This window comes from Lipophrys pholis (assembly GCF_963383615.2).
Source record: "Lipophrys pholis genome assembly, chromosome: 5".
NCBI lineage: Eukaryota > Metazoa > Chordata > Actinopteri > Blenniiformes > Blenniidae > Lipophrys > Lipophrys pholis.
The window spans coordinates 20,737,739-20,754,639 of NC_137628.1; the positions used below are offsets into that span (position 1 = coordinate 20,737,739).

At 40.5% G+C, this 16,901-nt stretch overlaps 1 protein-coding gene across 2 annotated transcripts; it reads left to right on the forward strand.

The window, feature by feature from the left end:
• Positions 1-7,826: 7,826 nt before the first annotated feature.
• On the forward strand, positions 7,827-16,670 carry LOC308109894 (choline transporter-like protein 1). 2 transcript variants are annotated; one of them, XM_080463726.1, is made up of 16 exons: positions 7,827-8,087; positions 8,362-8,448; positions 9,125-9,267; positions 9,813-9,949; positions 10,140-10,233; positions 10,863-11,032; positions 12,701-12,790; positions 12,894-13,036; positions 13,300-13,486; positions 14,320-14,488; positions 14,713-14,869; positions 14,989-15,072; positions 15,160-15,297; positions 15,499-15,735; positions 16,038-16,109; positions 16,251-16,670. In XM_080463726.1, exons 1-16 carry the CDS (start codon positions 8,064-8,066, stop codon positions 16,269-16,271), a joined length of 1,953 nt encoding a protein of 650 aa, XP_080319852.1. In that variant the 5' UTR covers positions 7,827-8,063; the 3' UTR covers positions 16,272-16,670. The 2 variants fall into 2 exon arrangements, with proteins under 2 accessions (XP_080319852.1, XP_080319853.1); XM_080463727.1 differs by having other exon boundaries at positions 16,038-16,133; positions 16,251-16,669.
• Positions 16,671-16,901: the final 231 nt, after the last annotated feature.

The window sequence follows — 16,901 nt, forward strand, 5'->3', positions numbered from 1 at the left end:
TATCCTTCTCTCATCAGGTCCCCTCCCCGCTGGTTTTGACAGGGAGTCTGACTCACATCCTCGGAGCCCCATCCCCCGTCTCACAACTCGCCAGGCACTCCGCACACATTTATTCACTCCACCCTCCTCTAACATACGTGCTCTCGTCACTATTTCAGAAACTTCTTTTCATCTTCCCCTGCTCTCGCTCCTCAGTGGACATTTCCTTCATTTCTCTAGTTCAGCTATAGCGATTTCATGCAGCCGGGCAATGCTCCCACCGATTGGTTTTGATTAGTAACAGACAGGCTGCCTTGTAAGACCTCTGGCTGTGAGCCAAGAGAGATCAGTCTTATGTTTTGGCAGTTATGTCTCAGGAATGCGTTCTTTTTTAAATTTGTCAACTTGTAACCTCATAACTGTGCCTAACCAAACTCACTGGCACTAATGGAAAATGAAAAATACATGTGGCAAGCATTAATTACACAATTAGAAATAATCCTTAAAGTACTGATGACATGAACAAAATGGAGAGTGATGATGGGGACACTTTCAAAAGCTCTGTTAACTTTTCTTTGGTTGATATGAGACAAAAAAGGAAAATAAAATCATTAGGACGCAAATACCAGTGATTCATTTCCTAATATATTAAGTTCTTCAGGAATTTTGTAGAAAAAATTGGACAGCAAAATTAGAGTAATTAGATACAACTATTGTATCACACAATATAGTGTCTATAGTGATGCTTTGAAATAAGTTCGATCTATCTACAGTCTAAATCCATTCAAAAACCATAAAAATAAAGAAACTTTCTCAAAATTACAATATAAATGCATTGTAGGGGTTTTACTACATTTGAAATATAAAACTTCTTCTCTTTATACTGTTTTCTATGTAGTGATGTTACCTATGGTTCTATGAAGGATATCTTTCCTCAGCTGCATCAGGGGGTAATAAACCAAAATAGACAATCCGAGCATGAGTGAAAACTGGAATGAAGCCCCTTCCAGTGATCCCTTCAACCCCGACCTTTAACCTTGAGGTCGTCCAGATGTGAGGTGACTCTCTGGATGAGTCTTTTCTTAGGGGCTGCACTGGGAAACTTTGCTCTGCTATTGAGGTTAGCTCTCCAGGGACACAGATGGTCATCATACTCAAGGGAAAGCATCCAAGTTCAACAAAACTCCTCTGCAGCGTGTCACATGATGTTCTCTGCTGTTCTGCCCTGTGCAGTGTAATGAAATGCAGACATTTTTTTTTCTTCCCCTAGTCACAGTAGCCTCCATGTGGATATTGGTGGTGATTGAAGTGGCCAACAGAGAGCATGACTCAGGCTATCCACTCATTATCTTTCTGTGGATATCCAGCACAGGCCTGTAATTTAACAGACCTGGCCTCGCCCCCCCCCCCCCCCCCCCCCTGCTAGTCAGACCACAGGGTCACTGGGCTACATCACAGTGACACCATGAAAACACATGTTCGGCAACATGTGTGAGACTCGATGCCTGTCAGCAATGTAACTGAGCGTGCGGTTGTGTGTGTGAGCTGCAGGAGAACTGAAGCATCAAAATTGGTACAAAATACAGCCTTCACAAAACCAGAGGCTTCAGTAGTGAGAGATATGCTTCCTGGCATGGCACATATGGGATATTAAATAAACAAATGTTTCAAAATGCCCTCGAACAATGTTCTGCTTCTTAATTTTGTGTCTCCACCCAGTCTTTTTTTAATCTGAATTCTTAAATGACCAAATATTATAGTCTTAATGTCTGCCCTACAGGTATTTTTTCTATGTATTAAGTGTTGTTTTTTTTAATTAAATTTGTTTTTATTTACTGTTGTTTTAATTTATTCTTTGTTTTCTTCATATAATTGTATGTATTAGTATACAGTCGATAGTAATAAATCATAATTCAGGACAGACCTTTTCAATAAAATAATAATAGCGGCAGGTCAAAAGGCGTCACGATTATGATCAGGCCATATCTGAAATCTATTCATCAATCGACCCACTTTATCCAGCTTGGAGTGGAGTCTGGCGATAAAACATGCAAACTGCATCCAGATATTGTACTCAAAGTCAGAACCCACGTGATGCCAAAGGAGGAAACGTAGTTATCAGAATGTATAAGAAAATCTATACAAAATTGTGTTTCTATTCCTCCAGTACAGGTTGGAATCTGCAACAGAATGAGTGCAATATTGAGCTGATTTGGCTGCAGGCAACTGAAATTCTTCAGTCTGGTCACACACAAACAAAGACTGACAATTGCATTCCCCAAATCACAATATGCTTGGGAGCATTGCGTTTGCCTTAGGAGTCATTGTTACAAACCAATCTCTGTCTGAGGCTCACATCAGAGAAGATGAGCATGACCATACACATAGGCATGCAACCTTGTAAGTCACATGTCTCCAGCAGTCACATACACGGTTAAGAAAGAACCATTCATGATTTACCCTATAATCCCCCACTGTTCAACCCCTCGGATCCTTAAGTGGAGCAGCGAGGGCCCAAAGGAAACAACCTCACATTCCTAGCTGATATAGTTTATTATTGGAAAAATAAGCCAGTCTAAATCAAGGGCATTGAAGAACACAGTGTGTGCCCATGCAGGAAAATGTAGATGATGCTTGCAAAGAGAATAAATAATGTCCCTCCCATAACTGAGTAATTTTGAGTCGCTGCATATACAAAGACTGCTTTGAGTAGATTGTGTTGCACCTATTTTAAGATTTCCTCTTTTTTTTTTTTTTAAACTGTCGTTTCCCGGTAGTTATGAGAAGTTGTAAAAATGGATTGCAGGTTCATTTACACTAGTATGAACACTATAAACAAAATGCCAGATTTTCCTCTGCACATCTAAAAATAACATCAACAAACCACACCAAGATCCTTGCAATTCTTCCATATTACTGACTTTGCCCTATGGTTAACGACTCCTCTTCCACAGCCTGGAGTCATGTTGGTTTGAATAACTGTATTTGAGGCTTGGGTGGGAACTGAGGCGATATTCTTGAACAAAGCAACTCGAAACATTTTGAGATCACAACACTCATGAGCAGAACCGATGAGGGCCGCACTGCTGTCCTACATTAGAAAAAAATAAAACTTTCTTTGTTTAATCATCTGTTGATTTTTGAGTCACTTTGTTTGTGTGGGTCCGACCGCAAGAAGCCATCATCGTGGGAGAAACCGAGGGGGCCTTGGCTACTGATCATGGGTCATAATAGTGTGACTGTTACCGTGGGAACAGGAAGTACAAGTTATTAAGGATACAGTCCATAAGAGGCTAAAATAATGTAATCTTATTTAGAAAGGGGGGGGGGGGGTTGTGTGTGTGTGTGTGTGTGTGTGTGTGTGTGTGTGTGTGTGTGTGTGTGTGTGTGTGTGTGTGTGTGTGTGTGTGTGTGTGTGTGTGTGTGTGTGTGTGTGTGTGTGTGTGTTTGTACGTGTGAGGCCTTGTTCTATACTGCTGGGGATGTCAGCTTGAATACACACAAACTGACCTGCAGTAGAAGGGGGAAAAAAACTGTTCTTCATTTTGAAAATCATTAGTTTTTTGTGAAGGCATGTTTTAAGGTGAGATTAAGGGTTAGGGTCAGGAATAATATTAGGGAAGTAGTAGTTCCAGCTGGGTATCGAGTCTACATAAAATGAATGCAAGTCAATGTCCCTGAAAGGCAGGAAAACATGTGTATGGAAACACAGAGATTATGTCCCATGAGAACGATTGTGAATAATGTAAAACACTGGTTTGTTATAATAATTTATTCAGACTTGTGTGATCTGTCTTCATGATGGCAGTGGAAAAAGCTTTCTCTCAAACTGACAGCAGTGATTATTGTGCAGGGTCTCTCCCTTGTTGTTTTGGCACTGTTTGCATGGTTTGAGTAAGCAGCATGGTGGAATTGACTATTTCAAAGTCACTGCTCTTATGTAGAGACGCTCTGTTTATCTGGAATAGCAACTCGTTAAAGATTACTGTGTGCACTTTGCATCCGCGAGCATAAACCGTCCTGCATTTTATGGAATCTGAGTCAGAGTAGGTGCCCTCTTATATGCAGTCTGCAGATGAAAAGAAAAACAACAGGCAATTGTAAACAAGACCAGGACAACACCACTAAACAGAGATCACTTTTTCCAGCAAATCCTCTCCTGAGAAGGAACAAGTCTCTCATGATGACCTCATTCTGGATAAGAACGCATAAACAAAAAGCTCCAACAAGAGAGCCATGGCAGTTTGTTAACTCCACGGGGTGCGGTCCTTGTCCAGATTCAGGATTTAACAGAATGACTTCTATATATTGTGCAACTTTTGAGGCAAATTCCTTATCTGCAATGCAATGACTTTCATTTCAGAAGACTTGTCTCCTAAGACATGTCTTACCAGTGTACAATATGACATCCCAACATCCTGCTGAAGCCGTAATGTCATAAAATTAGAAGAAAAGCAATGCCATTTCTTATAAAAGGTCTTTAAGTGTGGGTCGAATCAAGCAACTAAATCCAGTCTATTTCCCGATGCCTCAAATGGCAGACACTATGAGCATAGACCTGGAAAGGTGGCAACATCAGCTGGAATCAATTTGTATACTTTGGCCCAAACACAAGTCCCATAAACCTACAACCACCTGCACCTGAGCATATTCTCACACTTCTGCAGTCTTGAGCTGTGTACAGGAATGCCCACAGACACAGATGACCCCCAGACTCTTAACAACCATGTAGAAGATTTCGGCTGCACAAATTTTTACTTTTTGTTTGTTTCTGTATCACGGCTCTATTCACTGCTTATTTCCAAATCATATAACTAAGACTTTTTCTTTTCCACATGAATGAAAAAGCAACTGCAGCGGTTCGATTTCACTCGCCTGGCTTTTGAGGATGCACGGTTCCTGTGAACTGAGGTCAAAGGGTTCTCACACTGAAAAGTTAAGTATTTTACCATCGCTCCGCACCGTTTCTACAAAAACAAGAATTTGGGACAATGAAGAGGCTCTGAAATGTTTGCCTTTTCGAATTCATCACAATCTGTGATGCCTGACATTCACCGAGATCTTGAATCTTGGACGTATGAGGAGGATGGAGAAACATAATATTTATCCGCTTGTCTTGCCTTTTATAAGGAATGATCTTGGACCAGACCGTGCGAGGGCCAAGATAAGTGACGTATTTCACCCACCCACCCTGAATTCTGCTTAACATATGCTGCACTGGCATTGATTCCTCCAGGAGAGATCCAGAAGAAAAAAAAAAGAAAAAAGTGTTGTCCTTGGACACCGTTGCCACAGCAGCATCAGCAGGAAATGCTTGAGTCGAGGAGTCAGGAGATGAGGGGCCAGGAGCCGTTTCATCAGATGATGGGAGAGACTTCAGAGTACTGATGTTTCTGCTTTGTGTTTGTGTGCATTTTGTTTCCAAGCCTTACCTCTTAACATCTACCTCGGTGCTCATGACATGCATCCGCAGATACTCGTCACACTGAACATCTGCTTTTCCTCACTCGTTACTCCTGTAATCCACTCCGACACAATCGGAGCTCCGATCAAATATGTGGAAAATGTGCTCATCTGGTGGCAAAAAGTGCCTCATTCGGCAACATTTTTTAAAATGAAACAGTTTGGACCTGCAAAACATAGTTTTAACCTTCAAAATAAATGGAACACATTTTACACGTTTGTCTACATCGCTTTGCTATGCTATAATTACTGAACCTGTTAAATACAAACAATAAGATTTATTACTGTTTTAAGCTCTTATAGCTTCATCAACCTACTTTGGTTGTTAATTCCTATATTCCTGTTATTCCTATAGGTTTGGACTCTCTCCTCATGGTGAGGTCCTCCCCATATTTTTTTTTTCCATCTCATATCTGTTTTGCAAGGATGTGACAGGAGATATAAAAATAGAATATTTTAAAGGTAAACCAGTATCACCATTAAACAATAAAATAAAGGATAAATTTAAAATATATATATATATATATATATATATATATATATATATATGGGGGTTTTTTCTACAAGTCTCCTTGGGATTGTACCAAATTCACAGAGGTCAGTGGATTGAAATCTGTAGTGGGGCAAAATGTTTTCTATTAATTCACAAAATAACGATATATATTGTGTAATTTAAGTTTCAACATTGTCATTTCAAACTGCAAGAATTGCGTCTGTCTCAAAGACACTGAGCAGAATGACAAAACTAACATGAAAATAACACGTCATCTTCAAGTCATTTCATGAAGGCCACATGGAGCAGCTCCACTGATGCCTAAAAAGATGGGCGCAGCTCCAGAAATCGCCAGTTGCAGACTTCTGCTCTAATTTGAGAAGCATGACCGCTTTATGGAGCGCAAACTGGATAAGATTACCACGGTTAAATATTTATCTTCCCTCGCAGTCTCCTACGCATTTATAGTGCAATAAGATGCAAGACACCTCTTCATCAGGAAACTGTTTGACATTCCAGCCCACTCGGGAGGCATGCGGGTCAGAGAAGGAAAAAAAAAAACCCTCTTCAGCAAACTGCAGGAAGGGTGTGATGCATCTTATACCCACTAATCTTGTTAGCAGTCCTCACTGGCAGTCACGTTCCAAACAGTAAGGTGCAAAAGCTGCTAAAATAGTGACGCACCAAGAGATTAGTTCAAGACAGAGACTAAACAGTAAACGTGAGTGCTCTCACCTTAGTCAGAGTTGCACAGTTGAGCGTGTGGAATGGGGCCCTCAGCTGGAGGAACTCCAGCAGTCAGCCAGTATTGCGCACTCAGGATCAATGACACAGGATAAAGCACTGCGGTGCCTTTGCAGCAGGGCTTCCTGTGTTTGCCTGTAATTAGTCAGCAAATTAGCATTTGATGGAAGGAACTGCTGACTTGTGGCGAGCTGGAGGCAGCACAAGCTTAATATTTCTGAAGAAAGAGGCAACACACAGACAGACATTTCATCAGCTATTTTTATTTTTGTAGATTTCACACTTACTCTTCTTATCAGTAAGCATGCCGTGAGGAATGACTGAATAAATTAGATAAGTTATGGTTGTCAAAGGTATGATATGCAGCATCTGAGGTTTTTACACCACACGCTCCTCGAAATGTTCACCTTGTTCTTGCAACCAATTTATAAAAAAAAAAAAAAAAAAAGCCAGACAATCAACAAACGTGGTGATTAATTCTTACTTGCGCTGCGTTCAAACGAGCATATACTGTACAGTCAACCAAATCACGTCGAGTTAAAATTAAAAGATTCAATGTCGAACAACTAGTTGCCAAGTTTAATAATTATATCTCTCCCCCAATTACTCACAGTACTCAGTTACTTCATTACTCCATTAGTCCAGCAAACGGCGCCATTTCTCACACTTGCGTCCCACCTCGGGCCTTCAGTGCAGCGGCTGCCGTGCTGCATTCAAGTACCATCGTATCTCTCAAAACCATGCATGAACATGCAAACTCTGCACAGCCCATCCTGGGAAAATTATCAGTTTGAGACTACAGCGCAAACTGCAGCATCCTCATTTCAGTTCAGGGAACACATACAGTTTAATATCATCTTGAGTCTGTCGTAAAATAGGGGCATAATAACCTTTGAATGATAAGTTTTAACGTATTTATTTGTCGTGTTGCAGAATATAAGTCTTAAAAAGTTTCACACTTAGGACTGAAACTTACTACTACCTCAACATAAAACTGGATAAAGAGCTATGGTTTCTTCGTAATTTGTTTCAATTAGCGAGTTTCAAAACAACCTACTGCTGAATGTATTCTATTCTATTCTATTCAATTCTATTCAATTCTATTCTATTAAATAGTATACATAAATCTGACGGTCCTTGAAGGCAGCACACAATGTTTTCTTCTTCCGCCTTTACCTGTTGTCAAGGACTTTTTAGTAAATGGGCGTTTGCGCCTAAAACTAACAGTGCCGAAGCGGTTTACAAGCATATGTTTGTGTTTGATCGCTCCCGGAGAGAGAAAAAGTAGGGAAAGTGAAATGAAAAAAAGTAACTAAAGACGTTTAAGAAAGTTTAAGGCATTTTAAAGTTTAGTTTTAGTTGAAGCGGTGTCTCGTGGTCCACGATGGGATGTTGTAGCAGCTCGGAGGTACGTTTACTCAACTGGAACTCGAAATAAAAGCTGATTTAAAGTTTGAAGGAACACCGATTAGCTGCGGATATTAGTCAGACTTGTGCAGACAGTGAGCAGTGTTTAGGTCGCCTCCTCTGGAGGAGCAGCTCCTGTTGTTGTTTTACGCACAGCAGATAGTTTATTGCGCGCTGGCTGAGTAACAAAGAGAGAGAGAGAGAGCAGAGAGAGCATTTATCCAACGCATGAGTTTTGGAGATACGCTGATCCTTCATCATTTATGCCTTGGCAGAGCAAACGTGACTGGAAACCGCTGGAGGAGCGCAGCTGCACGGACATCCCATGGCTCATCATATACACCCTGTTCTGTGTCGGGATGGTGAGTCCCCGGATACTTGCACCAAACAAGTCTTCATCAAAGTTTTATTGCGTCGTTTGGCTGAAGATGCTTGAGTTGTGGTCATGTTTGGAACCTGTAGAGGTGTTTAAAGATGTCCTCTGCATTTGCTTTTCTTGCGGCTGAGTACACGGTAGTTGTCTGCAACAGCATAAACACACGCTAGAAGTGAGTTTGGGAAAACTTCCCCGAGGGGCTGCTGTTGAACTCTCCATTTTATTAACTGCTTGCTACGTTAAGTTCTGACTGTAATGTGCTCGGGAACTGTTCTGGCCATCAGATAAATGACAACTTAAGTGGTTCTCTATTATAAGCGAGTGTGCAAAGTAGTCTTGCAAAAGAAGAGTTTTCCAAACACAATGCTATGGCTTGTCATCTTAGTATTATGGAACATTTATTCATCTGTTGTTGACATTAATAGCTTGGACTCGTAGTTCACTTGTAGGTGCTGCAAAATAGAAAAGAACACTACAGTTGGTATGAAGATTTATCGGGATCATTGAGTCTTGCAGGTTGTAGTATTGTCGTTTATTTTTCTTAGTTGCTGTGCTATGTGAATGCCTTACATGTCATACATGGTTTACTGATCTGCCTAAAGTTTTTATTTACATGTTCTGTCAGTAGTTGATCTTGGTTTTAAATTCGATGTTGTTTGCAGGCTTGTATTTGTGGCTTCGCCATCGCCACAGGAGGTGCCGCCAGGATTGTCCAGGGGTATGACAGTTATGGCAACACTTGTGGCGGGGACAACGCCAAGATCGAAGGCGTCCCCCTCAGTGGCCAGGACATGACGGAAAACAAGTGAGTTTCGTGCGTTACAAAATGATTTAATCATTGACATAAAAGTTTTTATTTGGATTGCATTAATCTCTTCTATTCACACGCTGATCTGCAGTTAAATCTGTGAATTGTCCCGGAGGAATCTGGTGGCTTATTGGCCACCAGAAAAAGTCTAAAATTAATGGGGTATTTTTATCATTTGTCTTTGAAGTCTGTGATGATATTCCTCCTTCTGGGTTGTAGAAGGGTTGCTTTCCATCAGCATGCAGCCTGCAGGCTGAGTTTTACTGAAACAATGGGTCATGCTTTATTGATGGGCTGATTGCCCGTGGAGGCTTTGAATAAAAGGCGTTTGGGCTACAAAGAAGGATCTGTCTGACAGGGTAGCAAATGTCGCTGTCTTTTATTCCTTTGCCCAGACGCAGCATTCCCAACTGGCATAATAACAAGCAAACATGTTTATACATTTATAGGGGAAAGTAGTTTCTTAGTTTGAATTAGGGGGATGGCAGAATACTGAACAGATTAAAAAAACAACAACAACAAAAAAAATTTCTTTTTGTTAGGTATGTTTTCTTTCTAGATCCTTGCAACCTTGACCTCATCAACAGGCAGATCAAATCCATCGCCCTATGTGTTTCAAGATGTCCAGCTACTGAACTGCAGACGTACAGCGACGTCAAGCAGTTTGCTTTGAACAATGGTGAGAAAATGTACAACGTAAGGTAGTTTGGGAAGAAATGTGCATGAAATGAGTATTTTACCTGCTATTTGCATACAGTATAATTGCAATTTCTATATTTTAGTTGCGTGAATACCATACATGTTTGTTTTATTTCCGTGTCAGTGAAGATGTACCATTACATTGAGCTTTTTGTTGATGTTGTGTTCAGGTTCTCACCTCTGCTCCTATGATATTTCTGCCACAAGATACACAAGCCATTCGGACAGATTTACTAAATGTCCAAAACTCCCCGTTCCACCAAGGTAACTCATTCATATGTTCAGCTTCATTCATATAAAGAAATCAGTTTGTCTAAAGAAAGTTATTTCACCAGGTTTTTTTTTTTTCCTTTAGTATTCTGATGTCATTATTGTTAGTGGTGACAGTATATTACGATGCACAGAAACTAAGCTTATTCAAAAAGTTCAGGTGTGTGTGTGTGTGTGTGTGTGTGTGTGTGTGTGTGTGTGTGTGTGTGTGTGTGTGTGTGTGTGTGTGTGTGTGTGTGTGTGTGTGTGTGTGTGTGTGTGTGTGTGTGTGTGTGTGTGTGTGTGTGTGTGTGTGTGTGTGTGTGTGTGTGTGTGTTAGTGGTGTATGAGGTGAAAAGTCTTTTTTTGACATTATTGAATTCACTTTACATTAAAAATTTTCCATGAGATTGGGGTTTTCTTCGCATTCAGCTTTTTACTTCTGTTAGTTTTTTAGGTTAATTCAAAACAGAAGTTTTGATGTTCACATGTTTAAAACTATTGGAGGATTTAAAAAAAAAAAAAAAATAGATTAGATGGATTACAGAGAGAGGCTGTGGCACTATCAACATTTCTGCTTCAAGGACAAAATATCCAACTGTGAGAGGCGTTTCCATGCTTGTTTTTCTCTTGAATGTTTTCAGTAAGGCTGTTCCACTTCTCCGCCGCTGTATTCCCGTGGACATCGGCTGCTACGCTGAGTTTGCGCAGGCGTTCCTCACATTCGTCAGCGACAACACCGCGCTGCGGCGGGTCATGGCTGGAGTGATGGCTAGCAAGGAGATTATCATGGGCCTTTGTGTGCTGGCCTTGGGTAGAACACATATTTACATCTCTCTCGCATTGTCCATCCATCTATTGAAATATCCATGATGTGTGTGTGTGTGCTTTGTTATGTGGAGAGGTCGCCAGTATTAACACGGAATAGCTGAACTTATAAGGACATTTTCACTGACTAATAGGTGGTTTTTGATTGGCTCGAGGCCCACTGGTATGTCTTTATTTGTGGTACCGCCTCACTGCACAGCTCTAATTGCTCCTGAGGATTCAGTCGGAAGAGACCCGTCGAAGAGGGAAGCTATTTTTGCTTTGGGAAAAAAAACAAAAAAAAAACAGGAAATGTCTGAGCGCTTACAGTCGTCGTATCGCCCACAGGCATCCATTTAGGTCTGCTCTGACTCCTCCCAGTGGTGCTGCAAAGAGACCAGAGTGCTCCCATGTCCGTTTTAGACATCTTTCATCTCAGGGTTTTTTGATCTGTCGGGTTTTAGATGTTGGGATCGCCAGGGGGCACGATTCATGTGTTACCCTTTGCTATTGTTGTTTTCAAACTTAACCCACAGTTTCATTTACAAGCTCAAATGTAGTTGTCAATGATAACAAGATAGTGGTTTGAGATTCTTCTCACTCTATGTTTTATTTACAGGACTGTATCAGGCAGTAAAGATAAGGCATTTCGTTACTTAATGAATGAAATTAGTCTATTTGTTTCCTGCCACATTTATCAAAAATCTTTTGACGGAGCCACTTTTACCCTTGTGTAGCGTCGTCTCTTCTTGTAAACATCTGTGAGGATGCAAAAGGATGCAGTCTTAGACCTGCATGTTGTGGCTCAACAGACCAGAGTCTTCTTTGCTTGAGTTTTCACTGTATAATGGATGAAATCTTTACTATTGGTCAAAGGTCTGGACTGCAGCTTCGCACCCAAACTTTTCTGCTGGAACGTTATGCCGATTATGTTGTTTAACGTTGTCTTGCTGAAAAATGCAAAGACTTTCTTGAACGAGGCATTATCTGGATGAGAGTAGGTCTTGCTTTAAGTCTTTGGATGTTCTCCGACAACACATCCAAAAAGAATGTAATTATTATTTTTCTTCTGCCGAATTGTTTTTCTTTGAGCTTCAGTCACTTTATAAAAAGCTTTTACAGTGTTTCAGATTGGCTTCTTCTTTGCCTGATGCAGCTTTAATTGGCCTTCATGAAATGTGCAGCAAATTCCTCGAGAATATCAGAGACGCTTGATATTGTAACTTTACATTGAGAACAATCTCTTGAACTTTTTCACTCAACTGTTAAGACACTTTATTTGCAGGAAGGGCTGTTTTTATGGTCGGTCATGTTAATAAGTCACAGCCAAAATCCTATTTAAGCTGATTATTTTAACCACTTTTTTTTTTTCCAGCCTTCCGTTTCTCCTGTCTTTACTTTTAAAAGACGTGTTGCTGTTATCAAATTCAAAATGAGCTCATTTGTCTCACTGATTCAAAAGTCTCCCTTCAACATCAGTTATGTTCTCTATGTGCTACACGCCTGAAAGAACAACTTTTTTTTTTTTTTTAATATATATGTATCCTTACTTTTAGAGACTTGTTGTATGTCGATGAAACTATCAATCTACCTGTTGTGTTTATTTTTTCCTATATATTTTCTTTTTCTTCTTTTTGTCTTTCACCCTTAACTCCATGTTTTTCCTCTATTCCAGTTCTCTCCTTGATCATGATGGTTGTAATTCGTTACATCTCCAGAGTTTTGGTGTGGATTCTAACAATTCTGGTAATCATCGGCTCGATAGGTAACTGTTCTGATAATCGCTGTGTTTACTACACGGAAACCAGGCGGCAGTACAGTGCGTCTATTTTATTCTGATGGGGGAATATTGATGTGCTCTCCCACAGGTGGTACGGGCGTCCTTTGGTGGCTGTATGCAGACCACAGGAAAGCCCTGAACACGAACACCACAACAGTATTTGGAAGAGAAGTGGCTTCGGACAATGTGAAGGCTTTGCTTATTTATTCAATCGTCGCTACAGTTTTCACGGTATGTCTGCACGACTGCACTCGAACATCTGCAAAGTCTTAGACGGAGTATTTAATTACATTCTAAAGGAGTTTTGAAGAAAATTAAGTAGTTCAAAAGTACAGAAAGAGTCTTTTTTTTTTTTCTTTTTTTTTGGGGGGGGGGAGGGGTGGGAGGTTAGAAAGTCTCTTTCTGTCCAAATTCTTCCATCAAAACCTCAAACTGAGCAGCTGCATTGAATGATTGAATAAAGGTCCGGGTGCATTTGTTGTTTGACCTCTCAGGTGATTCTCCTGCTGGTGATGTTCTTCATGAGGAAGCGAGTTGCTCTCACCATCTCCCTCTTTCACGTTGCGGGGAAAGTGTTTATCCATCTTCCCCTGCTGGCCCTGCAGCCGTTCTGGACCTTTCTCTGCCTCATGCTGTTCTGGGTCTACTGGATCGCTGTGCTCCTCTTCCTCGGGACTTCAGGTTAGACTGGTTAAGAATGTGTTTTATCGCCGCGTTCTCTTTAAAACTGTATCAATCTAGTGTTCAGCATCAAACATCTCTTGTGTTCTCGTTCCCAAACAAAGTGTAGGATCAAGATTGTGACATTTAGTCTTGTTTTGGTGGCGTGACTGAACTCCCACGTTCAGCATCTTGGGCCAGCCTCGTGATGTGGGGAAAGCACAACAACTTCTTTCATCATTTCCCTTTTGTTTTTTTTGCAGCTGTTTTTTAAATAGTATTTACAAATCCCCCCCCCCCCCCCCCCCCCCCCCCCCATCCCCCACCACCACCACCATCAAAAAAAAAACCTGCCAATGATGTAAAAGTATCTGGCATCGTGTTCCGTTAGTTGTAATGGATTTAATATGAAAATTTGTCTGATCATAACGTGTTTGTGTGAAGAAACAATGTACCGTGAAGCTTTGCATATTGGTTTGTGTTGGTTGGATCCATTACATTTACTGGTTTCATTTGATTAAGTTTAATTCTATTTAGGAATTTATGAGCTGTTAAGGGATTGTTTTGCCCTCCTAAAAGGCAAAACAAAGATCACAGTGCAGATGAATGAGTTATTTTTAAAGCTGAAGAATTGAATTGGCAGCAACAAGGTAATAAGAAGGAACGTTTTAACCATGTCAACCAGGTACCCTTTTTGTATATGTTTGTGATTTGGATGAGCAGCAAAGACAAATAAATATATATATATATATATATATATATATATATATATATATTACCGGATTATGTTTTTTGTTTTTTTTTCTTTAAAATGTTGAATTGGAAATCCTCATTTGTGCTTTATTTCCTGACAGGAACGGCAGTAAAAAACAATTCTACCGGCGTGGTTGAATATCACATGCAAGGGCCTCTTCAGTACATGGTGTGGTATCACGCGGTGGGTCTCATCTGGATCAGCGAGTTCATTCTGGCCTTCCAGCAGATGACCATCGCTGGAGCTGTGGTCACCTACTACTTCACGAGGTACCAAAGTCGCGACGGAATTAACGCTAACTCACAAAGGGAAAGTCGACACACACTTTTGACACCTTTATTTTGGAGTTACATATTAGTTTGAAGAAAACTTGAGAACCCAGTAAAAAAAACAACATAGGAAGACATGTCAGTTTTACATAGAATATCTGCGGTAATGTACTGTATATGCTTTCTAAGGTTTTCTTCTCTATGGTTTTGTGATGTAACTCCAGGAATAAGTCCCAGATGCCTGCAACACCCCTCCTTTCTTCAATGGCACGCACCATCCGCTACCACCTGGGTACTCTGGCCAAAGGATCCTTCATCATCACACTTGTGAAGATTCCTCGTCTCATCCTGACATACATCCACAGCCAGCTCAAAGGAAAGGTGAGTCAGGACATTTCTCCCACACCTCCATGACAGTCTCATAATATGTCCATTTTTAGTACATTTATAGACATAATATTGTTCACTCTGTTAAATTTCTTGATTTTTCTTTTGCATAGGAGAACGCATGTGCGCGATGTATGTTGAAAGCCTGCGTTTGCTGTTTGTGGTGTCTTGAGAAGTGTTTGGCGTACTTGAATCAGGTGAGTAGTGTCATGTTGAGTGAAACAAATACATTAAGCACAGGATCCCAAACATTAACAATTTGAACCACCCTTGAATCATTTCAGAATGCTTACGCTGCGACAGCCATCAACAGCACCAGTTTCTGCACCTCTGCCCGCGACGCTTTCATCATCCTGGTGGAGAATGCGCTCCGAGTGGCTGCCATTAACACCGTGGGCGACTTTGTCCTCTTCTTGGGGAAGGTACAGCAAATAAACATCTCGCTGTGCCTTTGTGTGAAGCTGTTTATTATTTTTATGAAAATATATAAAGTGTCTTTGTGTCTTTATTCTGTTTCTAATCTATATGCACTGCCCCCTAGTGGTCCAACTGCCACATTTCATCTCACCAGGTCAATGGTGGTTTTTCTGACAACCTATTTTGTGTTTATGTTTTTTTCACAGATTCTTGTGGTGTCCTGCACAGCCTTTGCTGGCATCCTGGCTCTGAACTACCAGAGGGAATACACTGTGTGGGTGCTCCCTCTTCTCATCGTTTGTATGTTTGCCTTCCTGGTGGCACATTGCTTTCTCTCGGTGTTCGAGAATGTTGTGGACGTCCTCTTCCTCTGTTTCGCCGTGGACACAAAGTACAACGATGGCAGTCCCGGCCGAGAGTACTACATGGACAAGTCATTGATGGTGAGACGGCTCTACCTATAGGGATTATTCTTATTGCATTTTATTTTGACCGTCTTTATTCAGAGGGTTTTTTTTTCGAGACCATTCAAGGCATTTATTTATTTTGATTTCTTGGCTTATATCTGTTGAATGGTTCCCAATGGATCATGACAATAATATGACCCTGGATGGCAATTTAAGTCAATTAATAAACATTTTAACATTTGCCCACAGACATCATACCAACGTCTTAACAAAAAAGCTACGTTTTTCAAATACTCTCTCTCTCTCTCTCTCTCTCTCTCTCTTGCTCTCTCTCTCAGGAATTTGTTGAAAACAGTAAGAAAGGTCGGTACAAGCCAGATGGTGGAGCTGGACGTGAGATGAAACCCATAGTGAGTTAAATACATTTTCACCATGTAAGTGACAAATATCAACTAGTTACTGCTGTATGTATCTTGCTTTTCTGCATGACTCAAACACATTGCTTTGAGTTTCTGAGGGTGAATGATGAGTAGACTCTTTCTTTCTCGCAGGCACGAGGGACTTTAGCTTGAACCAAGTTTCAGATGGACTGCCAAAACCACTAAAAATCCTCATTCAGATGTGCCAGCATAACACTCCAGCAGCTTGATAACAGTGCACTTTTGTACAGAAGCCTGAAATGGTTTCAGCTAAATACACACTGGTTCTTCCTGTTTATTTCTCAGAAAGATAGTTGGCAATTTTAAAGTTTGACACTGACAGATGTAATCTAAAGAAAAGCCTATTTAGGGTTGTATTTGGTTACTAATAAGATAGTCTTCCTAGTTAGTGGGGATTTAACATGTTTGATTTTAGTTTTTACAAACAGTCAATGGGGTTACCTGTAGTTTGAATTGTTAAGTGTACTTTGAAACAGGTGCCTCAATATGTTCTGTGAAAAACGGTTTGTGACTTATTAAATTTTTTTATCAAAATTAAGGTTATTGTTTGATTATTTTGTCAATTTGAAACATTTGTCACATGAATTGTCTTCTGCACTGTCATTTCAGATGTTTCACAGCCCACAAATCACTGAAATGTGATCATAAAATACTGGTTGATATTGAAATATAGGGCAGCTCAGTAGAAGTATACACTCCTGGTTCCAGTCTGGGATTGGTGACTGTTTGTTTCTGGGTATGCTGCATTTCCACCCACAGTCC

Bases quoted from the DNA above. Each gene is read 5' to 3' on its own strand.
- LOC308109894 (XM_080463726.1), top strand. From the start codon at position 8,064: ATGGGATGTTGTAGCAGCTCGGAG. The intron at 14,489-14,712 runs GTACCAAAGTCG...ATGTAACTCCAG, and splicing joins GTCACCTACTACTTCACGAG to GAATAAGTCCCAGATGCCTG. The intron at 14,870-14,988 runs GTGAGTCAGGAC...TCTTTTGCATAG, and splicing joins ACAGCCAGCTCAAAGGAAAG to GAGAACGCATGTGCGCGATG.